This window comes from Lithobates pipiens, unplaced genomic scaffold (assembly GCF_037356315.1).
Source record: "Lithobates pipiens isolate NorthernLeopardFrog02 unplaced genomic scaffold, aLitPip1_a1.2 Scaffold_27, whole genome shotgun sequence".
Classification (NCBI taxonomy): Eukaryota; Metazoa; Chordata; class Amphibia; order Anura; family Ranidae; genus Lithobates; species Lithobates pipiens.
In genome coordinates, this window is record NW_027507788.1 from 161,312,077 (window position 1) to 161,339,411 (window position 27,335).

Here is a 27,335-nt window from a genome sequence, read left to right on the forward strand (position 1 = left end):
TACTGAGGTCTGTGTGTGTGACAGATCTCGGATACCCCTGCTGGGCACCTCCGCCAGACCTGTGTCTCCTTTCCTCCAAACACGCCTGCAGACTCGCCATAACCAGCCCTAACCCCTCAATCACGAGACAAGCCACATAGGTGTTGAGGGTTAAACGTGTAGAGCATCAACACTTTATTAAGTACCAAACATACAGTTTTAAACACAGTTAGGGACACTCCCCTTAGACTCGTCATAGAGGAGGTAGGGGACAAGGAAGAACCAATGGAAACTCAACACTTGTATATTCAATCAACTGCAGTTTAAACACATGAAGGGATTATGATAAGCAGGCAGCCCCTCCTTAAACATGCCCTGCCGAGATGTGTCTCCAGACCTTTGTCTACATGCCATGACCCAACACAATTAAACACAGCAACAAGAGGAGGGGGAATGGGGGAGAAGGGATGTAACATTACATTATCTCAATGCCATTTTGTCCCCAAGTCTCGTAGCCCCACGCAGGGCCATCTTTAATATAGATTGGACCTTGGGCAAAATTTTTCTTGGGGTCCCCCCCCCTCCCTCCATGCAATTTCCCTCTCCACCTACTCTGAGACATGCAATAAATAGCAGCTAGACTTAAAATCATTTTTCTGTATCAGATCAGGCAGCAATTGCAATTGGTTGCCAGCAGTTACAGCATATCATTATTGCTTACTGACTAGTTGCTAGAGGTTACAGCACATGTGACGGCTCACTGATTAGTTGCTGGAGGTTACAGCACATCACCTCCTCACAGCGGGGGAGCGCGATATACATAGGAATGCCACCTTTATTTACATATCAATGCCACCAGCCGCAGCTATTTACTTAGTATTGTCGCTGCTATTTACATATGAATGCTGGTTATGTATATGTAAACACAGGTGAGTCACTTGCACACAACAATAGGGCAGAGCTGGGCAGCATTAGTAGCAGCACGTCACACTGAGATATTGGGACACAGCACAGGAATAAAACTTCAAGGGACAAGGGAATTTAAACCTGGATAGTTGGCAAGTATGAGGCAGCTGTTTTGGGCCCCACAACAATGACGGGGCCCAGGGCAGCTGCCCCTTTTGCCCCGCCTTAAAGACGGCCCTGGCCCCACGCTTTGGGAATACCGCCATCTTGAATATGCCTTTATCAGATAAAAGTACATTGTGGAGTAAAAGTATATATTTAGCCCAGCAGGGCCAATAGGTTTAGGTAGCCAGAAACTACTCCACAAGCCCAGCCACAGATACAGTGTTCACCCGGTTCTGGTGAACAAGGGACTGCGGACACAAATGTATGGAGGTGGCATCTTCTCCAGGTGGGGGGAGATGGCAAATAGTCCTCCAAATCTCACATTCTTTGCTGGGCCATAGTCTGTGGGTAGGAGGTGAGCCCAGTGGATCCTGTCACAGTGTGTATACAGTCTTAATGTGGATAAATGTCTTGGAAATGTTTTGTTTTAAAGTTGCTATTATGAGCAGAATACATGTAAATACATATGGGGATGTGTGCAGCATGACCTGGATTAAAAAGTGACATTGTTTGTTTGGAAACAACCTGCTGCACATTAAGGGATGCTCGGTAGGGCTTACCTATGAATTATTATGGTTCAGTAGGTTCTTCTTTTTTCCTCCTCTTTTTCACTTCTTCCTTCTAGCTTTTTTATATTTTGTATGTAATTTTGCACCAGTATGTTTGTAGACTCAGTGATGATGCTTTTCTGTTTTATGAACATCCTTTAAAGCTTAAATCCATCCTTCCTTTCAGTCTTGCACAGTTGTACCGGCTCCTCTTCTGGACTGAAATTGCTTACTCTAATTTCACTGCACACCTTAAGCCTCTCACAATGTGTGTATTAGAAGCTGCAGCCAATCAAATGTTTGGTCAGCTGAAGGAAGTCATGACACTTGTCAAAATTTTCTCAGTGTCTTTATTGTTCTCTCTTTTACCGACAGCTAAAGGAAACAATGAGACAGGTTCGTGGCCGTCTGGCAGCTATGAAAACTGTGGAGAGTGAGGAGTTAACCCTGCCTGGGGGCCTTTGGAAGGTTTCCCCCACCAGAGATGTAAGTTCAGAGCTTCCCTTTTATTGCCTTTTACTGTACACAATTCCAAAGGGCAGAGTGGTTTCACCCTCCACCAGCCAGGATGCAATGCCTAATCCCAAATTTCCTTTTTTATGATGCCTTATGTAGATTGAAAATCCAGATCATAAATTTTTATTCTTGTAATTGTATGTTGCAAAACCATCACTGGCTTTTCTTCTGCTGTAAAGTATTTCAGCATCTTCATGTCAAGGATAACAATTGTGTCAAGTGACACAAGGCCTTAAATGAAGGCAGAGAGAGATTGGAGGCACACACATGAATACACACTAATAGAACCAAGTATAGCATATGCTTTTCTGACACCTCCAACTTCTCCTTTTACAGCATTATATTTAAAGCCCAATCCATTCCATGTTTTATTATTTTTATTATTGTTGTTGTTAATAATGAGGACGGCCCATGCAAAAGATATATAATATATATATATATTTTTTTTTTGTCAAATATACCCTTGTAAGCCCTTCTCACGCTACAAGGATTACATGTTCTAAGGGTAGAGGAATAGGGTGTAATATTTACTTCAGTCCTTGCTCGGGCAGGCTTCCCCCACAGTGAATGACCAGTTCTTTGAAGCCTCTTCTCTAAAGCGCACTGACCAGTGGTCATACGTTGAGGTCACCACATACAACACAGGACCATTAGCCCTGCATTGTATGTGAGGACAGCATGGGCCCCCTAGAGAAGAAGGGAGCATTGGAAGCCTATACGAGCCTCTGTAACTCAGTGGTTCTCAACTCCTGTCCTTAGGACCTACTAACAGGCCAGGTTTGCAAGTAAACTGTAATACATAACTGGTGTTATCATTTGCTGCTCAGTGATTGCAATATTCTAGTCAGCATTTCCCCCACGTAATACTTTAAAATCTGTCCTGTTAGTGGGTCCAGAGGACAGGAGTTGAGAACCATGGCTGTAACTGCTCCAGCATCCTTTGCTTGACATTAATGACTCGTTCACACCATACATGCATGAAAACTGATGGGAACCCCACACAGATTTCACTTGCAGAGACTTCAATTTACATTAAAGTGGTTCTGCACCTTTAAAAAAAATATTAAAAGCAAAATATTGCAGCTGCTCATCTCTCTGCTGCCCCTGCCGCCATCCTCTGTCAGGGAATCGGGAAGCAAAGCATTGCAGCTTCACTGCCCGGTTCCCTACTGCGCATGCGCGAGTTGCGCTGCTCGTCTCTGCTGGTCCCCGCTGTGTCCTGGGAACTGTGTTTCCCATAACACAACGGGGGGGGGGGCGGGGCATCTGCGGCAGTCTGCGGGGGTCTTGTACTGGAAGTGGGTGCAGATACCTGGATTATCCAGGTAACTGCACCCCCCTCCCCCCTGAAAGGTGCCGATTGTGGCACCGGAGGGGGGGAGGGGATCAGATGAGCGGAACTTCCACTTCAGGGTGGAGAACCGCTTTAATTTTCATCTGTGTTTCAGTGAGGTTTTGTGCACATTGACATCAGTTTTCATGCATATCCGTTATGTTCTCTGTTTACACCAATGTTGATGTTGTGTCAGTCTTTTTTTTTTTTTTTTTCCTCTGCAGAAAACTGCATACACCTTGCAGATTCCTGCGCAGAAAAAAATCCACACGTGGTGTGAACAGGGCACATTATTTTTTATAATTTTTTTGTGTTCTTGCAGAAGGTGTGCAGAAAAAAAATTACATCTCTGCACCATGGTGTGAAATAGGCCTAAAGCAGAACTAAACTCTCCTATACTTTTCAGCCAAGGAAGCTGCCATCATTGATTCTGTTTGATCTGCAACTGCCATGGTGCTGCACATGTGATCAGCTATGATGCCCGCCGTTTAGGTTTGACTGTTTGGTTTGGAACACAAGCAAATGTGACCGTTGGAGCCGGTTCACACGGGGGTGACTCGTCGGGCGACTTAGCCGCCTGATAAGTCGCGTCCCGTTCTGTGCAATGGAACTGTTCTAATCTGAGTGACTCAAGTCGCTCCGACTTAGAAAAATGTTCCTGTACGACTTTTGGGGCGTCTTGCATTGACTTCTATACAGAAGTCCTTTTGCAAGCCGCCGCTAAAGTCGGATCCCAGTCGCCTGAAGCAGTCGCGCTGCCTCAGTGTGAACCGGGTCTTGGCATTCCCAACATGACGGGAATGCTAACCGGTTTTTGAAACCGTTAAATTTAAAGGTTTAGTTATGCTTTTAAATTGAGCCGCAGGCCTGCTTGTTCAGTTAAAACTGTTATGAACAGTCTTGGTGGTTAGAACTTCTGCTTTGCAGCAAAAAGTTCCTCCGTTTTGAGTCCTGGTCAGGGAACTGTGTGCATGCAGTTGTGTGTTCTCCCTGTGCTTGTGTAGGTTTCCTCCCACAATCCAAAGGTATGCCAGTAGGTTAATTGGATAATGTCTAAATTAGTCCTAGTATGTATGCATGTGAGATGGTGGCCTTTTTAGATTGTAAGGTAGTGGAGGCTTTCCATATGAACCATTCAGATTGCAGCTTCAGCCATGAAAAGCTCATTGTATAGGCAAAGTGGTCACCTTCCCCTGAAAAGCAAGAATGCACAAAACTGAAGAGTGGTCCTGTCTGTGGAGGCAAAGCAGAAAAACAGAGGAGTGTGACTGTACACAAATAAATATATAAATGTGTGTTTCTTTTTGTAGAATCCCATCTCCCGGAGATCTCCTGTTCTGCATCAACCACATGCAGAGGAAGACCGTTCCATTCTGAGGGGGTATCATGACCTTCCAGTGGAGCTGCTTGTTCCAGAGCATGAGGGGCAGACAGAGCGCAGAATGGAGTCTGAGAAGCTGGTAGGTTTAGTATAGATTATCTTTAAACAGGAAATTTTATGAAAAGTCTCCGCCAATGACAACAAAAACTCGATAGAGCTCCTAACCCCTCCTTAAAGTGGATGTAAACCCACTCTCATCTTTTCTAAACTACTGCAATATTGGTTATCTAGAAGGAGATACATGCCTCTTGCATGTATACTTATCTGTCAAATGTTTCCCCTCTGTCTGCTATGAGACAGTGGGTGGAGTTGTGATGTCAGTAGACTTCCCGCCCACCTCTACACTCCCCTTATCAACATGCATTTTCTCCTGTGTATTTCTTACACTGAACTTCTTCTGCTATGATCTCTAACGTCCAGTCAAAACCCAGAAAAGTCCCCACATGACTTCAGCATGCCAATTCATGCTGAGATGTGCAACAGCCAATCCTTGCAGTGCTGCTGAAGAAAGGAGTGGGAGGGAATTAAAAAAGAATGCATGTCTTAGGTTAGTGCATGAGATATTGCTCAGAGCTGGATTAACTCTTTATGGCAAGACTGGGCACAGCTGATCTGAAATCCCATACTCTATATTGAGCCAGACCAAAAAACAAAAATTTGGGTTTACATCCACTTAAATTTTTTTTTTTTTTTTTTTGTCTGTATCCTGGTTTGACGGACTACAACTCTCCCCCCCCTTTTGGTCCTATCCAGAAGTGATGTGAAATAATCCCAATCCACTGATATAAAGTATGATGATATATGTGAATATGTGATATTTAGCTTCAAATGCACAGCTGTTCAGGATCTTGATCTACTTGGAAAAGTTCATTTTAGGACTTTTTTTCCACCTGCTTTCACCAACAAAAGTTCCTGTATACAAGATTTGCCCTCTCGGGGGTTCTCGGGATTACACAGATACAAAACAATTTAGCCTCATGCCGATTTGGTTTACCTAGACCACTAGACTGTTTCAGCACTGGCTAAACACTTCCTCAGATAGGGTGCCTGTCTATAAGGCCAGGCAGGCCTGGGAGCACACTCCCTTCATGTCTGTAGTAAATTTGTCTTCTGGGTAGAGAGAACAAACTTTCTTGCCTGATTCCCTTTTGTGAGCAAGATTCACCTGACACCTCACTACACCTGCTCAGGTACCATTTCACTGCTGAAATAGATACTTTCTGCATCTTAAGGCCTCGTTCACATAGGTGTACTTAAGCGTACACCCATCGGAGAGCCATGTTGTGCCCGCGTGGGATGCGCAGAGGGAAAGGAAGGGAATTTAATACTTTTATACTTTTTTCCGTCTAAATCCTATCGCACCAAGAGAGTCTGGGGCAATTTTTGGAGTAGCCCCTGACACACACATTTTTCATCATTCCCAGTTTTGCCTGATGACTGCTTTCTGTACTGGATATGACTTCTGCTTTGTGATACGCCCAGACATTGGCGACAACCAGAGATTCCCTCACATTGGAAGTTTTTCCTCTCGCATCCTGTTCTGGCTATGGGACAGGAAGTGAAGGTAAATTTCCCCTATGGAAGCCAGATGGCATACAAAAATTCAGACCAGGGTTATAACCCTCCCTTATTCTATCTAAAATGGGGGGGGGGGGTTAATTCAGTTCTATTTTAATGTAGCCATGGGGGTTTTTTTTTTTTTTTTTTTTTTTTAAAGTGACACAGCCAGCTCTACAAATGGGTCCTAAATTCTGCACTGCAGAACATGACACATTTTGGCCTATCCTTGTAGTCTGAATATACAACCCTAGACCAAAGTGCCTGTTAACATGGGGTAGATAATATGTGGCGATGTTGGTCGCAGTGGCACGTCACATGTTCCTCCTTATTATCACATAGTAGTCATTAATTGTTCTTTTGACACCTGTGTGTTTCAGATATGTAATCGTCTAATGAAGGCATCTTATCCCGCTGGTCCGGTGCCAGCGTTTAACACAGATTACCGAGCTGCTCTTGTACTTCGCCCAGGAGCTGATGAAGAGGAAGACCGAAAACAAGTGGGTAAAAATATCAATGACTAATTATTTCTACTAATTACTGTGCTGCAGGATTGCTCTTTAATTAGGAATAGCAGCTGGCTGACCCTGCAATTCAGTTTCTATGATAACTTCTTTGTTTGTTAAAGCTGATTCGGCTGACCCTTCCCTGAGGTCTTGCACAATTTTACAGGCTCTTCTCCTCCTATACTGAATTGGCTTACTCCAATTTCACAGCACACTGTCAGCATCTCATAGTGTGTATTGGAAGCTGCAGGAAGTCAGAGACTGCCTTATTTCCTGGCTGGAGAATGTCCGGCATCATCTAGATTTTTCCTCTCCAGCCTTACTGTCCCTGCCCACTTTATTTCATTGTATTTTAGCCCTTTCAGTCAAGGGGGCTTTACATAACACATGGGTGTTACTCATGCGTTTAACCCAGTGGGCTAAGCAAAATAAAACTACTGATAGCTGTACTAACACAATTGATGTTAGTGCGGTGATGTCCCCGCTGTGCTATTGTGTTCTGATAAGGAGGTCTGCCCCCTGCCAGAACACACTGATCAGTGCTCGTAGCCATTGGCTGTGATCACTGATCGGATGCTGTTTTTCCAGCATGTTCGTTCATCAGAAGCCAGTTGAAAGACCGGCTTCTGTCAGACGGGGCTGTACACACAAGCCAAAAGTTGGCCAGTTCCTGCCGAACCAACTGTTTTCAAGCGATTTTCGGCCTATGTGCACCCCACCTTAGGTGGTCTGCACGCAAATGTAACCTGACTAGGAACAACCACTCCTTCATACTGAGATCCACCCGTCAAGGCATTTTACTACTTGCATAAATCTTCCCAAGAACCAGCCTACGGCATACATCAGTGCTGAGAACTCTCAGGAAGAGTTCTGAGCAGGGTGCTGTGATGTTTTCAGGATGTTATGTACAGCGCCCTGCTGGCCCCTCCGACAAGTTATATTCTGCCTACATTGTATAATAAAAGCAGAGTCCCAGCGAAGATATCTAAAATAAGGTTTGTAGTGAAAATTGAGCAGTTTAATTTAAATATTTATTTAGCATGTTGATATGGTGGGGCAAGGAGGAACCAGAGACGGCAAAGCATAAGCAGATAAAACTTCAGCTTTAAAGCTCCTGTTTTAGTAGTATAAGGCTGATGTTCTCTAAGTCTGAAATCGCACTTTTAGTTTGTGTCAACATGTTTGCCAGTGTAATGTGTGCCCCATGTGTTAATCACCCTGTGTTGTCCTAGATAAATGTCATAAAAATATAAGATGTGTAATTATTCTGGGAGTGTTCCACCAACAATAGTAATTGGCGACTTCCAGATATCATTTGTATATTGTAACCAGAGGTTACAGTTTTCTGCAGGTCATGAACAAAATCCTTATTCCAGATTGCTTTACCAGTACAGCAGCCTTATGTTTTATGTGACCAAAATATTGTTTGTCTCATTTAAATGGGGGCACCAGAAGTCCTTAAAGGAGAATCCCAACCAAAGCTTGTTTGGCTGGGCTTCTCCTATGGATCACAGGAGTGCAATTCGTTTTTCACTCCTGTGACCCATTTTCAGCAGAGAGCGAACTGAAGTCCACTCTCTGCCGAAGGCATGGATATCAGTCCAGGCAGTGCATCATCCGAACAATTCAATTCCAGGTCTGCCAGGTGCCTGGACTGACACTCGGCTCAGCCTCTTGGCAAGCTGCTCAGAGGCTGAGACGGCCACGCTGCCCCCTCCACAGCTCAGCGCTCCAATGAGCACGGAGGGAGATGAGCGGACAGCTGTGATTGACAGTCTACAACTCTGCTTACGGAGCTCTGAAAACCAAGTGATCGGCAGTGTTCGATCGCTCGGTTTTCAGTGCAGAGGCGCCAGGGAACAGCTGCAGCATCGAACCGATGGCTGCATCCACCTAGGTAAATCTAAATCTAAAAGAAAAAAAAAAATACTACTTTTTTAAATCTTCAAGTTATACTGCCACCTACAGGAGAACTGGTCACTGACAAAAAAAAAAAATATCCTAAACTAGCTCAGGATAACCCCTACCACTACTAGCATGCTTCTGTTTTTGCTAGTATCCTAGGTAGGACATCTTTTATTTAGCCTTCCTTTTTAAGACTACCCTATTTTTTTGATAGCATATTTGTTTTTTGTCAAAGCTTCTTTGCATTACTGCTAGAGTTGATCTCTGATTGCAGCTACCTGGAGCTTCCTTTTCCCAACCTAGCTTTGGATTGCAATGTCTGGATGGTGCTGGGGAGCTCTTTTTTTAGGGATGTTTGGTAACTGCCCTCTGTAAGTGACAATGTCTGTAATCCTGTTTTATCCAATGATTATAGCATTTACCTTGTCCTCTTCCTCCTTAGCTCCACTGGATGGGACTAATGCCGCGTACAGACGATCGGACTTTTCAACGGACTAGGTCCGACAGTCTTCCCGACGGGCTTTCGGCGAAGGTCTTTCTCAATGAACGGACTTGGCCACACACGACCGGACTAAGTCCGTTCGAAAGTCCAATCGTTTTGAACGTGATGACTTAAACTGGACTAAACGAGGAAGTTCAATGGCCAGTAGCCAATGGCTTGCGTCCTATCTGGTCCGTCGGACTAGCACACAGATGAACGGTTTTCACGATTTTTAGCCCGTCTGACTTGAGTCCATCAAATAGATTTGAAACATGTTTTATTCCTAGGTCCGTCAGACTTTTGGGGTAAAAAAAATCCGCTGGACCCCACACACGATCGATTTGTCCGATGGATTCCCGTCCGCCAGACCAAGTCTGCCGGAAAGTCCGATCGTGTGTATGTGGCATTAGTCCCATGCATTATCAGCTAGGGTCTCTACTGCAGTTAAGCAAGCCTTTGTTGCCCAAATCACCCAGTGACTGCAGAGATTATAGGCATACTCCTCTACCTTCTACAGCAGAGTCTATAGCTGATCTGCATATTGCTCTAGTGACTTCTGAGTATCGGCCCTGCCCTTAATCCTATTCTGACAGTGTCTTTAATTTGACAAACCATGTCAGAATTGTCAAATCTCTCGACATCTCTACTGTGAAAATGGATCCTTCACTGATCCAGCTTGTGGTACAGATTGCCGAAACCTTCTGCTTCAGCTCTAATGGCCTGCAAGAAGCATCTAAGCTTGACTCCCATATTGCATCTTCTTTAATACACCTGTTCAGAGCACTCTGGTTAAAATGCTGGCCTACATACCCTGTTTCAAAGGAGCTCTGGACCCGCATGACCTTCAGGTGACAAACATCTCTTTGGATGAACCCTTATAATATTTTCAAGGATGTCACTGGAGGAAACGGAATTCTCCTCCCTTCGCACAAGAAGCCTAGAGAAAGGGCCACTAACTCTGCCTTTTTGTTGATTTTACTTCTGCTATAGAAACGCCACCAAACCCTCAGAAAAAGCTATATTAACATGAAGGTTTGCCCACGCTTTCCACAATGAGGGAGGGCATGTTTTGTTATTTTGTTTCTGTTTGCCATGTTTCTAAGCAAACCAGATTTGCTACCCTTAAGGACCAAGGTAGTTTCTGGTGTGGTGAATCAGTCTTGCAGCCCTGAATTCTTCTCTTCCCTCCTTCTGGCAGATCATATCATAGGAGAATTATAGATGCCCAGTCTATTCTGATATTTCAGGAAATGTGGTTCCTTTTTTACATCACTGGATCATCCCCTTGGTGGGCTTCCTGATCTGGATCCAGTTGGACAACATCATACCTCTGGTGTGCCTTAACCATTTAGGAGGCACAGATCTCGATGCATCCATAAAAGTTAGTTTTAAACCAGACTGGAGCATGACCTTGGTTCTAGTTCTGAAACAAAAAGGGGTTTGAGACTTTAAATGAGGTATGTGGGATCACACATCTCCATCCCTATAATTATATGCAAGAAATAGAGGGCTTGGGACTTTAAATAAGGTAGGTCTAGCATGGGTAAAAGATAAGTCAATGTAAGAAGACATTAAAAAACATGACATAGCAAAATGAGTACATGCATATAAATCACACATTATTAACCAGATATTCATGAAAACAATCATAGCAACTTTTGAGATGACATATTGAGGTATTGGGCAGTTGTCCATCATATAGAATCGCTTGAAAAGCAACATGGTGAGGTAACTTGGGACTGTATGAAATAAAAACCATCTAAAAAGAAAATGGTGCACCAAAATTAGCCTGACGCATGTTTTGTGGTTTCCTAACACATCATCAGGGGGCGAGTGCACCAATGTCTGTAAAAATAAAAAAAAATAAAACACCACATGAATAAAACGATATGGTCCAATGTTGCACACAAGTATGAGGGGTGTGTGTGTGTGTGTGTGTGTGTGTAAAGGAGGATAGAAATGAACTCATCCTGCTAAGTACTTGAATGTCAACTAAGTCTAAACCATGTGAACAAAAACTGGTGGCTGCTTAAAATGTTCATCCTGGGAGCTGAAAAAGGGGCATGCAGAAAAGCCAGATGCCTATCATGATCCCCAGAAGAAAGGAAACAAGTGATCAAAAAGTAATCCATTTTAGATCCTGCTCTCAAACTTTGTGTGTCGGAAATTCTGATGGAGCCCACATACAATCGGATTTTCCGTCGGAAATTCCGACCATGTGTACAGGGCATAAGAATAATTAACCACTACTCTCTGAATTCTGTCTTTTTAGTCAGTTTTCTATCCATTTTCAAACTGATATTTCCAAGCCTGTGGACTTTACCTTACACATGAGCTATGTGTGCAGAACTGTATCGAACGCTTTTGCAAAATCCACATACACCACATCCAACGCCACGCCACTCTGTCCAAGGTTTTACTTGCCTCTTCATAAAAAGAAATCGGGTTTGTCTGACAACTTCTGTCTTTCATGAATCCATGCTCTTTGTTGCTTAAAATGTTTTTTTCCAGCAAGAACTCATCTATGTGGTCCTTTATTAACCACTTGCCGCCCGCCATATAGCAGAATGACGGCGGCAGAGTTTCAGTATCCAGACGGACTGGTTGCAGCCAATGGCGCACCAGTCCGTCTCATCGGCCTCAGCTGTGCAGGCTGCCGACGGCGGTTGTCCACAGCTGATTGTCATAACCCTTTTGGGTTATTTGAGGCCTGCACTTATGGCGCTCAGCCAAGGTGAGGACAGTATCAGTATATATTTTGTGACTCCCATATTGCTATATTTAGGTATTCACTCTCACTTTTTGACATTTTTGTATCTTTTCATTAGACATACCTTTTGGATATTAGCCGTTGCCATACTGTTCTGGCCACCTATATAGCCAGACAGCTGAGATCCTGCAGCCATAGCTCTCCCGGACACCTTTTATTTAGTGTCTTGTCTTGCCAACATCAGTGGCACACATCTTCAGATTAACCCACTGTAATATTGAGATTTTTTTTATTTATACTACAGTACTTTTACCCCCTACTGGTGTTTATCGGTGATAGTGTCAGGCTGGTGAGTACATTCAATCTTTTCATCATTACCCACTAAAGATGTTCATGCAGAGCTATGCACCTGTTTTCTTTGCTTTATCTGTACTAATTTGACTACACTTATATTCTAGAGCATGTGTACACGAGATGTTTGTTATGCCTAGGAAAAAGGACGGATAGTCCGAAACATGTCGGCATTATTGTCAATACTACATATGTCGCAAGCCTTTTCCAAACCAACTTTGTGAAGTACTTTTTTGTATATGTTTGATATTTTGCTATATACAACATATTTACCAGGTTTTTTTAATAAAAATATATATATATATTTTAACTACAGACTGGTCCATCTCATTTAAAACATCCCTAGGGGTATGTGCTGTGCTTATTGCACTAGGCCGTTTTTTCCTTTTGTTGCAATTTTTGGGATGTGATGGCCCATCCCCTGACCCGCCACCCTGCATGCACTTCTTTTTTTGTCTTTGGCTGTATCTAGGCCTTTCCTCTTCTAATGCTTCCTCCTTATCAGTTTCTCAGACTCGAGATGTAGGCCTTTCACTGATCTTCCTTGTTCTGGATTGATGCAGGTGAATGTGCTGCACTGATCCAGTGAGGCTTTTGTTTGCTTTATCGGCTCAAACAGTTCATTCGATTTGAGCAGCTAGGAGCATCTCTAAATCTGTACTTTTTACAATGCTTCTTCTCACAGATAGTATTGGACCAGAGCTCAGATCTCAACGCTATCAAATTGGGACCTGTCCTTGATAGCCTATCCCTCGCTTAAGACTTTGTGTAGAGGGTTTTCATGTTCTTCCCCCATTTATCCCTTGTGACTGTTGAATCAGATTTCAGTTTTCACTGTATTCTGAGGAACTGCTATTTGAACTCTTGGATGTACAGCATTTCAACTTTCTTTTGCCCCTTAAGGGGTTCTTTCCCTGGTAGTCCTTGCTTCTGCAACTTGAGAATCTGACAAATCAGCCTTTCCAGATGTGGGGGTTATTTACTAAAGGCAAGTGCACTTGGGAGTAAACTCGTTGTAGATCCAAGGAGGACATGCAATGAAAATAAAGAAAAATAACAGCATTTTAGCTTGCACATGATTGGATGATAAAATCAGCAGAGCTTCCCCTCATTTCAGATCTACCCCTTAGATTTAGAGCGACTGTACTTCCAAGTGAACTTGTAGCGCAAAGTGGATTTGCCTTTTGTAAATAACCCTCATGGACTCCCATTTCCCTTTTTGTTCATGTGATCGGATCAGGTTAGTTGAGGCCTTCTCCTAGGGCAGTTTCTGATCTCGCCTCACCTAAGCCCTTTACTTTCAGTCCCTCTGTCAGGCTCTAGTTATCCAAGAAGAGCTTCTTTCCCCCTATGATTCGTGCTGCGAGTCTATATATACAATAAACAACTAATTACGTTTTCTGGAGAGAAACATTTGTTAGAAAAAGTCCTTCAGCAGTGCAGAGTATTTCAAGAGACTAAAGTTAGAAGAAGAGTCTTCCAGCAGTACAGAGTAGTTTGGTAGAGGAAGGACCAGAGTATTCCAAGAGAAGAGTTAGAGGAACGAAGTCCTCCAACAGCACAGAATATTTCAGGAGTGGAGAGTTTGATAGAGGAAGCAGACAAGTGAGTCCTCCAGCAGTACAGAGTACAGTGCATCTGGAAAGTATTCATTCCTTTACTTTTTCCACTTTTTGTTATGTTACAGCCTTATTCCAAAATTGAATAACTTCATTATTTTCTTTAAAATTCTACAAACAATACCCCATAATGACAACGTGAAAGAAATTAGTTTGAAATATATTTGCAATTTTATTAAAAACAAAAAAAATCCCATGTACATAAGTGTTCATAGCCTTCGCTCAATACTTTGAAGCACCAATTACAGCCTCAAGTCTTTTGAGTATGATGCTACACGCTTGGCACAGCTATTTTTGGGCAGTTTCTCCCGTTGTTTACAGGACCTCTCAAGCTCCATCAGGTTGGATGGGGAGCATCAGTGCACAGCCATTTTCAGACCTTTCCAGAGATGTTCAATCGGGTTCTAGTCTGGTCTTTGGCTGGACCATTTAAGTACATTCAGAGTTGTCCCATAGCCACTCCTTTGTTATCTTGACTGTGTGCTTTGGGCCGTTGTCCTGTTGGAAGATGAACCTTCGCCCCAGCCTGAGGTTCATAGTGCTCTGGAGCAGGTTTTCATCAAGGATGTCTCTGTAGATTGCGGCTTTCCTCTTTCCCTCGATCCTGACTAGTCTCCCAGTTTTTGCCGCTTAAAAATATCCCTACAGCATGATGTTGTCATGACCATGACTCACTGTAGGGGTGGCATTGGCTTGCTGAGGAGCGGTGTCTGGTTTCCTCCAGACATGAGACTTGCCATTCAGGCCAAAGAGTTCAATCCTTGTTTCATCAGACCAGAGAATTTTGATTCTCATGGTCTGAGAGTTGTTCAGTGCCTTTTGGTAAACTCCAGGTGGGCTGACATGTGCTCCTTTTTACTGAGGAGTGGCTTCTGTCTGGCTACTCTACCGTAGAGGCCTGATTGGTGGCGTGCTGCAGAGATGGTTGTTGTTCTGGAAGGTTCTCCTCTCCACTGAAAAGCCCAAGAGCTCTGTCAGTGACCATCGGGTTCTTGGTCACTTCCCTGACTAAGGCTCTTTTTCCTCTGACCGCTCAAGTTTGGGCCGGGTGGCCCGCTCTACGAAGTGTCCTGGTGGTTCCAAACTTTTCCCATTTGCGGATGATGGGGGCCACTGTGCTTATTGGGACCTTCAATGCTGCAGACATTTTTCTGTACCCTTCCCCAGATCTGTGCCTCCATACAATCCTGTCTTGGAGGTCTACAGGCAATTCATTGGACTTCATGGCTTGGTTTGTGCTCTGACATGCAGTTAACTGTGGGACCTTTTTTATATAGACGTGTGTGCCTTACAAATCATGTCCAATCAACTGAATTTACCACAGCTGGACTCCAATCAAGTTGTAGAAACATCTCAAAGATGATCAGTGGAAACAGGCTGCACCCGAGCTCAATTTTGAGTCTCCAAAGGCAAAGGTTGTGAATACAGTACTTATGTACATGGGATTATTTATTTTTTCTTTTAATTTGCAAAAATTTCAAACTAACTTCTTTCACGTTGTTGTCATTATGGGGTATTGTTTGCAGAATTTTGATGAAAATAATGAACTTAATCCATTTTGGAATAAGACTGGAACATAACAACAAAATGTGTAAAAAGTGAAGCGCCGTGAATACTCTCCGGGTGCACTGTATTTTAGGAGAGTTGGATGGAGGAAGGAGCAGAATCCTCCAGCAATGCGCAGAGTATTTCAGGACATGGTTGTATAGATAGTTGTTGATATAGCTGCTTTTATACAGAAATAATTTTCCAATGTTTTGATCGGTATCCTGGTACAGGTAAGACATCTTTATACAGCCAGTGCCTAGTAATCTACCTACACTTTGTAAAGGTTAAATAAACCCTATAATTTAAAGTGTTGTTTTGTATAAAACACTCACACGGGGATTGTATTTTATTTGAAGGAGGTACAATATAATCCCAGTAATTGTACAGTTTGCAGTCATAACAGACGTCACTGGGATATTGGTGACTAGCGCAGTTTCTGTTGGATGTACCTCAGTTGTGAAACTTGTCACGTTTTGCTTGAAAGATAGAACTCTCGACTAAATAATTGCATTTATAATTTTTCAGATAACAAATTTGATTAGTTCTTTAACATAGTAGGCATTCTGTCGTGGTTCAATTTATCCAAATCATCCGATTTTTGTGTCTCCCGGTTTAAACATGATTTAGAGTCAGTTGCAACCACTGTCTGTTTAGTGAGCCAAATCATAACAATGATGTAAAGCAGTGATTCTCAACCAGGGTTCCTCCAGAGGTTGCTAGGGGTTCCTTCAGCATTGGGCAATTTCTGCCTCTCAGATAAGTTCCCACTCACACCATTGATCTTTTAGCTATCTGTAAGGACGTAATTCTTCCTAATGTATCATGAGTTGTAGACTTTTTTTTTTAGAATTTTTAGCAGGGGTTCCCTGAGACCGCAAGACTATTTCAAGGGTTCCTCTGTGTTGAAAAGGTTGATGTAAAGAGTATGACCTGAATGAGTCTGAGTCTGTGAAGTCCATGCTCTATAATGGTGTACTTAATTTTGTATGTGTGATATTATGCCAGGTATAATCTTGCAACCTTTAAAGAGGACCTGTATTGTTAAATCTGTACCCATAAAAGGCAGCAGAGGACAAATGACTAGTCCCTGGTATTACGGTGTTGCCTGTTGCATACCTCCCAACTTTCAGAGATGGGAACGTGGGACACCTAATATCAAAAGGTTTGTAGGCATAAGACATGCCCCCCTTAAAGGAGAATTATACAAAAAATGATTAGTTAAACCTAAAAGTGCTTTTGTTTACCACTAATGCAGCAGTTTAGAAATTGGATGAAAGTTTTAGCTCTGGGAAACACTTTTTGAAAGATAAATAGTGCATTTTAGATACAACTATGCAAATCGGGACAAAAAAAATGCAGGGCAGGGGGACTTCCAAATCAGGGACAGTCCCTCGAAATCGGGGATAGATGGGAGGTATGCTGTCGTCTCACTGCAGTTGAGCTTTTCCCAATTACTGACTTGCCTTGCCCTACACCAGCCATCATTAAATGGCGGCCCGCGGTCCGAGTCCGGACTGAGCGGAGCTTCTGCCCGTGCCGCCAGCATACTACTAAATTGAAGCAATCACTGGTTTGCTGGGACCGCGGGTTTCCCCAGCAACCAGTGACACTGCGCGCATGCGCCCGCCCCCTGCTCCTGGCCGCGTCTCTCGAAGCTGAAGAGAGACACGCTCACGGGCAGTAGGGGTGTGACGTCACATGCGCGCCCTGCTGCCCGTGGTTCCCTTTTCCCGGGTCCTGGCTCTCCTTGCCAGGCAGTTTCAGTTGTGCCCTCGCTCCTGTAGTAAAGGTATGTGGGCACTTTATGGATAATTCATTCGTTTTTATTGTGCACACTGTTGGGCATATTTTAAGGGGCACACTGATAGGTATATTATTAATATGCACAATGCTGGGCTTTTTATGTAAGGAGCACATGGGTATATTTTTTATGTGCACACTGATGGGCATGTTTTGTTAAGGTGTCCCTTAACAAAATATGCCCATCAGTGTGCACAATAAAAATATACCTATCAGCGTGCCCCTTAACATAAAATAAGGGTCACGCTGATGGGCACCTTTTATGTTAAGGGGTACTCCGATGGACAAATTTTATTTTGCGGGGCACGCTGATGGGTATATTTTTAATGTGCACATCAATGGGCATATTTTGTTAAGGGGCACGCTGATGGGCACAACAAAATGTGCCCTACAAAATATGGCCATCGATGTGCACATTAAAAATATACCAATCAGCGTGCCCCGCAAAATAAAATTTGTCCATCGGACTACCCCTTAACATAAAAGGTGCCCATCGGTGTGACCCTTATTTTATGTTAAGGGGCACGCTTGATGTAAAGGGGCACTGTAATGGGGACACCTGATGTAAAGGGGCACTGTAATGGGGACACCTGATGTAAAGGGGCACTGTAATGGGGACACCAGATTTAACTTGACAATAAATATTGTTGAAATGCTAAGGAAATTGTACATTTCTCATGTTTTTGATAGATATACAGTTACTACAATATTTTCTGAGTCATAGCACAGACTTGAGATTCGGACCTCGGCCCAAAGAAAATTTTGGCGATCGGACCTCCTTGAATTTTAATTCATTACCCCTGCTCTACACTGTCTCTCTGTGTGCAGGCCACTACCTTTTAGAGGCAAGGATTTGCTTCCTCATGTCAGAGCTGTCTCCGTATGACTACTAATCTTGTAGGTGGGGTAATGATAGAGATGAAGAAAGAACCTATTCGCAGAATAAATCAACCAGAAGCAGGGAGATTCTTGCACTGTATATGTTCATTACAGCTTCCTCTCCAGGAAGGAATCTGAGCCTGAAGCTCCACACCATGGGTTAATAGTCCAGATATAGAGTTATTCCAGTGTAAAATCACGTAGAAGACTAGTATAAAAGAGTCCATGCATTTTCCAGGGGCAGAACTCGCCCCCATTATCGGGGTTTAAGACTGAATTTTAGTCAAAAAATTGTTTGATCTCTTATGGCCGCAGCCACACAAGTTAAAGTATAACTAAAGTCCAAAGGTGGTGTGTGTGTGTTTGTCTGTGTGTGGTGTTTTTTGGACAGAGTGGAGAGGGATTAGAGCCCCTGTCAGTTTTTATTGTGGTCTGTGCACCTGTTGAGATTCACCCACCCACTTTTTCTGTTTACATATTATCCTTGAAAGTGAACGTAAAAAGACCCCAATTTTTGGATTGTCCCCATAGTATGAGGGGAAATCTTCCAATGGGGACACTAGTTCTGGTGAGCTGGTGGTCCCCAAAAAATTCCTGTTTGGCTATGGGACAGGAAATGAGGTGAAAGGAAATCTCCACAATGGGACAGATGGCAAACAAAAAAAATCTGACAGGGTTTATTACCCTTCCTTACTCTATCCGAAATGAAAAAATAAGTTTTGCCCATAGTTCTACTTTAACTATAACAAATTATGTCCCGTATCTGTCAGGCAGCTGGATCCTATAGTGGTTTCTGCCGTGATGACAGGTCCCCTTCCTGCTGCATAATAACCGAGATTTGCACAGAGTGGCCCCCGATGCTCCTCTTCTGTGGGTACCCCAGCGGTGCTCCTGGCTCCTCCCCACATAGTGCCCTCTCACAGGCCTACATTCCAAGGGGGCACCCATGTGGGTGTGCTCCCGAATCCTGCTGCTGCGTCCAGTGACGCAGACAGCAGGTCTCGGCCCTGCCCCCTGGTTCCCATGTCGCTGAATTTGATTGACAGACATGCGAGCCAATGGCTGCTGCTGCTACTATCAATCTATCCAATGAGGTCCCGAGACGGTGGCTGTAGCTGCTGTGCTCGTCCCCGCCACTGGGAAGATCGGTTCAGGTAAGTGAAAGGGGGAGCTCTGGGGGGCTGCTGCACTACAGAAGGCTTTTCATCTTAATGCATTAAGGTGAAAAACCTTGAGGGTTTACATACCCTTTAAATAGTCTTCCGTGAGTTGCAGGGAAAAAGATTAAACAGAGCCCACCCCTTCCTCCCTGCTCATTCATTGGGAAGTGACCATGCAGTGATTATACTACATGTTACACAATCTGTGAATAGGGGAGAGTCTGATAAATGACAAGATTCTGTCCCCATTCACAGATCGTGTTGCATAAATCATCACTAAGCAGATTTCTATGTGATCCTGCTGCCTGACAGGTATATTTTTTCTCTCCCTTTTTTTATTTTTTTTCTTCTCCTTTTACAGGTAAGTGATGAGACTGCAGCTGTAGGAACACATTATTTTTGACTAGCCTTTTTAGCTCTTGTATTAGAGCAGTGTTTGCAACTGGTTGGAGCACTTACCCAGATTAATTTAGTTGTATTACAAACCAAGAAAGCACCAGCCCAAAATCCAGACTCCCAGTCCAAACACCACTATAACACTTTGTGTAAAAACACCGGTAAGCTAATCCTAGGATTCCAGCGCTACCTATGTATTCCTCCAAGTCTCCAGCAAGGGGAACAGGGAGCAGCACTGTAGTGACTAAATCTCACTCCAAACCAGGTGAGACTAGCAATTGCAGGCAGCGGTGCCTGATATGGTTTCACGCTGCACATCACCTATGCACAAAAATAGGCACATTTTTGGGGTACTGCTCGTGCTCAACTTACATAAACTGTTAACTGTTCCCTATAATATGGCAAATCCTTTTTGAGTTGAGGTTCTCTTTATTTTCGAGTTTGTGATCTCCTGTCTTTGTGCTTGTAATTTTTATTTTTTTTTTAATCCGTGACACGTTGTAGAAACTCTTATGTATCCTAGAGACAAAACCAGTACTTGATGTACAGACGGCTTTTCATGGACATTGAGCGAGAACAAGTGAAGGAAACGCGAAGACAGAGGGAGCACAACAGGAAAATATGGAAGTAAGGATAATAATGCACTATACTGTGCAATGTCTAATGTTCTTCTCAATATCAACTGGTAAAAACCTGAAAATGCCACCATGTGTAAAATAGCAAAGAGACAGATTTTGTTGGAAGATCGGGGTTTATAAAGTGCTGATCCTTCATGGATTACTGTTCCAAAACAAAAAAAGAAGGCAAAAAGTGCAACATGGAGATGCTGGAATAAAGATCGTGGTAGTGCGGATTAGGGTTACTATTCTTGGGTGTTAAAGCCCCACCCTTGGCAAAATTCAACTTTAAGGATGCACTGCATATTGTCTGCCTGCATCCTCTGAAGCGTTTCTCACAGATCATTTCTGATTCCAATTTCAAAGGCTTTTCCATCATCCTTTCCTTTGCAGGGGACCAGACACTTTCCCTGCGTATGATCTGCTGAGGGACCAGTTCCCTCTGCCCTCATGTAGTCTCTGCATTCTTGTGTGGTTGTAACCATGCCAATGCAGTAGGGCATCTCGTACAGAGACTGAACTTTTTTTCCTGCCTCTCACTGGACAGCCCCACCCATGAATTGGCCACGTCCACCCATCTGTGCATTACAGCATTCCTAAAGCCTAGTACACAGTAGTAGGGTTTTTTTTTTCTTCAACCCAGCAGGGCTGAACGAGGAAAAAACTGTTCAAGAGGAGCGTCTGTACTAACTATCAGATGTTAGTACATCTATCTCCCTTTCTGTTGTGTTCTCACAGGGTGACAGCCAGCTGCGAGCACTGATCGGTCATGCCTCTTCGAAAGGCCGACTATAGTACACGCAGACCAAATGTCGGCCGGTTTATATTGAACCGCCCAATGCCGCCCAGGATTTGTGCCTTGTTTACTAGGCTTTACTGTTGTGGTGTCTGTTACAGTGGCAGTGGCTCCTCCCACCTTTTTCGCTGCCAGATTTGCAAGGTCCAGTCAGAAAAGAAAAGCCTGCCAGTGAAAGTGGGTTACAGAAATGAAGGTGGTAACAGAGTAAATAACTCCCCTGACACTGCCCAGAGAACCACCCAGTGGTGTAACTACAATCCCAAGCATTTATGGGGTTCTGTGTGGTGTGATGTGAGCGATGTGCAAGGTCACATAGTCCCCACCAACTGTACCCAAGCAATAATAGAGATCAGAGCTCAAGTTGTGGCATCACAGGTTTTTTAAGCTTGCTTCAGGTTGTTGAAATGGGGTTGTGAGAAGGAGGGAGGGTCAGGAGCTTGATAGACTCAATTTCAGTTAAATTAAAAAAATGTTCTTCTGTTTCTATTTCAGAATGAAAAGAGAGCGAGAGACTGAGCGCCTAATAGAGGAGGAGAGACTTCGCACCACAGCTCAGCAGGGCCTGGAAAATCAGACATTTGAGGTGGCGTTGAGGAAGGAGCAAGAGAGGAATTTGGAGCATCGAGAGAGGGCACAGAAAACAAGAGAGTATAACCGGTATATTTCATATCGTCACTAATTGTCATTGGGGAATTTTATAAAAAGTGTCTACATTATTTATATACTCAGTCACATGGTAGAAGCGTGTAGACATTAGTTATTCATAAGGCACTGCATTTGGATCTTCCCTGCATGAATGACACCACACTATGGATCTTTGTATGTGCAGATCACACCCCCTACATCTTGCTGACATGCTCTCTCTCTCTCCCCCTGCATGAGTGACGCTACACTAAATCTGCTTGATCAGGGGCAGTGCTAGTCTCCGGCGTATGTATGCTGAGGAAAACAGACACTGTCCATTACAGTGATGTATTTGTCTCTGACTGAGCTGTGTGGTCCAACAGCAGTAGGGGAATATGGGTGTGCTGTCAGCCATGCTAGTTCTTCCACCACAGCACCTATCAATTCCGGACAAAGTTTTGCATGCAGTTTGTCCATTGGGGGACAGTAAGACGTTTATGGTGTGAATTAGTTTAGTTAGGGAATCGGTACTATTGGAGTGAGCTAAAGTGTACTGAGCTGCCTTTTTTTTGAAGAAAAAAAAAAGTTTATTGAGCTGTAATAATGTTGCATTTATCTGTGTCAAAAAATTGTTGATATTGATATTCCAGCTACGTTGAAGCTCTCCGGGCTCAAATGAAGGACAAGATGCTGCTGCATAATGTCGAATTGCCACCGTTGTGTTGCTGCGGTTCAGATTTCTGGGACGCTCATCCAGACACCTGTGCCAATAACTGTATTTTCTACAAGAACCCCAAAGGTATGGTGCACTGATGCTCCTTGCTGCCTTTTAGCAAGAAGTCGGATGCCAGCTGCCAGGTTATGGTTAGCTCAGGTAGGGAGTATTAAACACCGGATGACTTACTATGGGCAGGTGTAGGATTTTAACTATTTTTTATCAGAACCCACCATGTAAATTCTTTAGCGTCCATTCGCACTTGTGTGATTTGTCATGCGACTTTGAAGTCAAATCAATGACAAATCACACAACATTTTTTTTCAGTGGCACCCGTTCAAATCACTGACTTAGAAAAGGTGTCTGCACTACTTTGTAACTTTTGATGCGACATTGATCCATGGAATGTAAAGTCGAATCAAAATCGCACCAAAGGTCCTACTGTACGTGGTGCGACTTTGGAGACGCACTATTGTGAAAGGAGCCTTAAGGGATTAATAGCAAGGCTGTTGTCATCAGACTGCAGTTGTGGGTATAGTTATTGGGAGCCATTGTCGAGTTTGTTTCTAAGGGAAGCAATCCTGCAGGTTTAGTAAAGACATGTTCGCCTATGGCCACATCAACCTGAATTCGCCCGCCCTCGTCTGAAAAAAAGACACATTCAAAATTGTAACGTTTTACATAAATTTTGACTTGTATCTGTCTGTCGGGGTAAATTGAAGCATAAGCCACCCAGAAATTTTATACACCCATTTTGTTTTCGTTCAGCAGAATGAAAGACTTGCATAAAAGCTAACCTCCAGTAAAATGGCTAAATTTGAAATGAAGGGTGCCTCATTACCTGCCAAAGGATTTGTATCTGTGCATTCATTTCTGAGACTTCCATACAACACAGTTATTGGGATGACTCAACATTCTCTGTTATAGTTATGTGCTTTAGGGCAGTGGTTCTCAACCTCAGTCCTCAGGTACCCCCAACATACCATGTTTTGGGAATGTTACTTAGATAAAATAACTGTCCAAAATACCAAGCCATTGACTTGATTTAAAGCACCTGTGCAAGATAAAGGAAAACCTGCAAACGTGGCCTGTTTGGGGTACCGAGGTTGAGAACCACTGCTGTAGGGGGAACATGTGTGTTATTTCTCCTCCCTCAGTCTGCTGCCTTGACAGCAAAAAAGCTGCAGTAGGCTGATAAGGTTATCATTATACTCACTGTGCTGTCTTCTATCAGCATGTTTCTGGTCTGAATGCAGCACATCTGATTGGCTCCCAGTCTTGCCCCTCTCTCTGTATGAGCTCTGCTATGCAGAGACTGCACAAGGCTGATACCAGGTCAGATGTGGGTAAATGCACTGATTAGACTTGGTATATATGGCACGGTTTATTAAGGTTTACCTGTTTAGCAATGTGTGGGTCATTACACCACCAGAGACTCCTGTTGCTGAAGCCAAGGTATAAAAAAAAACAAATTGTGATAAAGTGCACACGCAAAATCTCTTTTTAGTTCACGTTTTATCATAGGTTCAGGGATTTGTAAAATGTTTACACTCCGTAAGTCACTGGAAGGCATCGGTGATGTAGCCTTCTTGGGTTGCAGCTGGATGTCATTGATGAGATCACCAGTGTCTTGGAAAAGCTCACTACAGATTTTTTACTGAGTTAAAATACAGCCCATTAATTGTAGTGTGCTTATGGACACAGGCGCATAAACAAGCCCTGTGTATTCTTCAGTAAAAGAAAAATCTGCATTTTTGGTTAGTAATTTACACCTCATGCGCACATTTGTGCGAAAATGTCCATTATTTTTTGTGAACTCGAGAGTAGGTGTGAGCGATTATTGCACGAACGCATATTCGCGAATACATACGAAAAAAGTCTGAAAAAATAGATGCTCAAACAAGAGTATCGTGTGCAAGAGGCCTAAGTGTTTTCAGAATAAGAAAGTTAAAGCGGAGCTATACTTGCCTTTTCTCCAGTGCTGCAATGTCCCAGAGCTCCCCACCGGCTGCTCACCTGTTCAGATCAGCGACTTCCAGGTATCGATTCCCGGCCATTTTGGCTGACCGGGCTGAGATAACATCACTCGCACACATGTAGGTATGCAACTCTGTATATAGTGTAGACAGGCAGATAAGCAACTTAAATGCAGAAGAAACGTGTATGTCTGTTCGTATTTTTATTTTATTTTTTAATTCGCACTTTAATGTCTATTAAATGACTATAAAGCGATTACTGTTCAGCATGCTGATGTGCTTTTTCAGTTGAAAGGAGAATTGTCTGTTTTAAACTATATAAATGTAGAAAACAACGTTTTTTTTAAAAGCTGATTATTAAATAATAATTATCTGGATTTATATAGTGCCAGCAGTTGCACAGCATTTTACAAAATGGAGGGAGACAGTACAGTTACAATACAGGTCAATGCAAGAAGAGGGTACTGCTCATTGGAGCTTACAATCTAATAGGGAGATTATTGATGATCTATTATCTTTAAAGCATCTCCAGTGATAACAGCAATGTCTATTTTTGGCAGCGTACACCCGAGCCTTGCAGTCGGTGCTGTCATCGCGTGACACGTGGGATGGCGGCTCAAGCTTCAGATTTGGATTTGGTAACATCGGCGTTGGTCGACCTTGACCCATTGACCCTCTGACCAATGAGGAACACCGCCCCCCCCAGATGGACTGATATAAGTGTCTGTGTGCAATAATTTATTTTTGAGGTGATTTGACGTTCCATATATTGACTGAGCACAAGTAATCTGAACACCCCCAGCTTTGGTACCACATATCCAAGAAGAATCCTGTATACCAGACCATTTGTAGTGTGGCCATAGATGGACAGATCCCTCTCCCAGCTTTGGATGTGGAAGTGTCTCACCAGAGATGGAGCTCCCAGTGCAGTAAAGATCAGGGCATTTCCAGGCTCGTCCTATTCATCCCAGTGGGTAAACGTTTAAGTGTTATCTCAAACACTATTCTGGAAAAACCTGGCTACAGACTGAAGAATTTTGCCTGGTCACAATAAAGAGAAATGTAAAATTTTGGATTACTGTAGAAATACCATCTGGCTGCAATGGAAAGGGAAAAATCTAATTGAAGATGATCCTATTGCCACGTGCTATTTTTTTTTATTTTAATTTTTTTTATTTAAAGGCAGGCAGATTTTCTTTATTTTATGAGTAGTTATAAAAAACTCTGCCTGCTGCAGCAATAAAACTTTATTAGACAGATCTTTGTGGCAATCCTACAGCACGGTTGGCACATTCTAGAGTGTCAAAAAATAGAGCTCCCCCACCCTGTCCCAAACAGCATGAAACACGGGCTCAGTTCACACTGCCACGACTTGTCATGTGACTTGAGACTTCAAAGGCACATTACAAGTCACACCCCATTATGCAATGGTACTGTTCTAATCTGTGAGACTCACAGCAACTTGGAAAAGCTTCCTGCACTACTTTGGGGTGACTTCATCATGACTTGCATTGACTTCTGTTCATGAAATCGAAAGGAAGCCGCGTGGCAAATTCAAGCAACTTTCTGGTCATGGCAGTATGGGCCCAGCCTGAGACCTTCTTAAAGGAAAAAAAAAGAATGTAAGGAAGCTTTTTCTAAGTTGCTGTGACTTGAGTCTCAAAATTCATGACGGTTTGGTGGCTAAAAACTTCCCCTTCATCTGGGCTTGTTGTGCTGGTAGTAAAATCAGATTTGTCAATTAAAAGCAAACACAGTCAGCAGATCCAGGGCTTCTGGACAAATGACACTTTAAAACAAAAAAAAATGAATGAGCTGCTGATATAATAAACTATTATTGAAAGAAAGTAACCCAAGAAATTCATATGTGATTTATAGATGGCATCTCTCTATGAGAGCCGGCGCGGAGCTGCACGCTGTGTGTATGAGGGGTTAAATTACCCAAACGCACATACTATGAGTTGTGTGTCCGCCCGGTCTAGTCACGACTCGTATCTGTCAACTGCTACGATCTCCACCCGGGCATCACCGTGGATGAAACTTCTCCTGAACCACCAAAAGAAAGCTCTATTTGTGGAAACAAAATGATAAAAATTCTGTTTGGGTACAGTCTAGCATGACCACGCAATTGTCATTTAGACAGCAACAGAGCAGAAAGCTGAAAATGGGCTTGGGCAGGAAGGTGTATAAGTGCCTGGTATTGAAGTGGTTAAAAACACGTCAAGCGCAAATAGGGAGTTTTGGGGGAACTTTTTACTGCTCATTAAAAACTTATCAAACTCTCCTATTAACGCTATAGGCGTGCTTGATAAGCGTCAGTATTTTGAGCAAGTGTGACTAAGCTCTTCCTAAAAATGCTGGAGTGAGAAACTGGTTACTATACACAGCTGCACTAGATTCTGAGTGCTCCAATTTTAGTAAACCTCCCTCTATGGCTTCCATTGAATATGGACTTTGCTTGTTGACCAGCATAATGGAACAACCAGAGAAGGTTATGGTAACTGAGGCTAAGGTTGTTCAACAGCATGAAGAAAACCTTTTATAAGATTGCCATTAAAAGCAGCAGTATGGTACACTGACTGGGCTTACTGTGTAGAGGCTTTTAGTGCTGACCTTACAAAAACACTTGGTGATCCTGCCCTGTCCTCAGATCTTCCTCTATGAGAGTGACAATGTTCTAGGTGAGCAATGAACACACTGCAGTGTTGTCAATCTTAGCAGTTGCACATGTCTGCTTTGGTAGACACGGGGGGGGGGGGGGCTGAGGGTGAGGCGGGGGTTATTGGCACTGCTGACCAGGCGCCCACTCACGGTGACTAGCTTAAAGTGGGACTCCAAATATGACGCCTTCCACAGTGTATGAC

At 43.3% G+C, this 27,335-nt stretch overlaps 1 protein-coding gene across 1 annotated transcript in view; it reads left to right on the top strand.

Annotated features, from left to right (window-relative positions):
• The window catches only part of CCDC15 (coiled-coil domain containing 15), a 52,434-nt gene extending 26,112 nt beyond the window's left edge, over positions 1-26,322 (top strand). The window contains exons 4-10 of the mRNA XM_077457785.1: positions 1,974-2,084; positions 4,758-4,907; positions 6,766-6,885; positions 20,264-20,367; positions 21,649-21,813; positions 22,431-22,579; positions 25,032-26,322. Of these exons, the coding sequence (XP_077313911.1) occupies positions 1,974-2,084; positions 4,758-4,907; positions 6,766-6,885; positions 20,264-20,367; positions 21,649-21,813; positions 22,431-22,579; positions 25,032-25,135 (903 nt within the window). The 3' untranslated portion in view covers positions 25,136-26,322. The remainder of the gene's footprint in view (positions 1-1,973; positions 2,085-4,757; positions 4,908-6,765; positions 6,886-20,263; positions 20,368-21,648; positions 21,814-22,430; positions 22,580-25,031) is intronic.
• Positions 26,323-27,335: the final 1,013 nt, after the last annotated feature.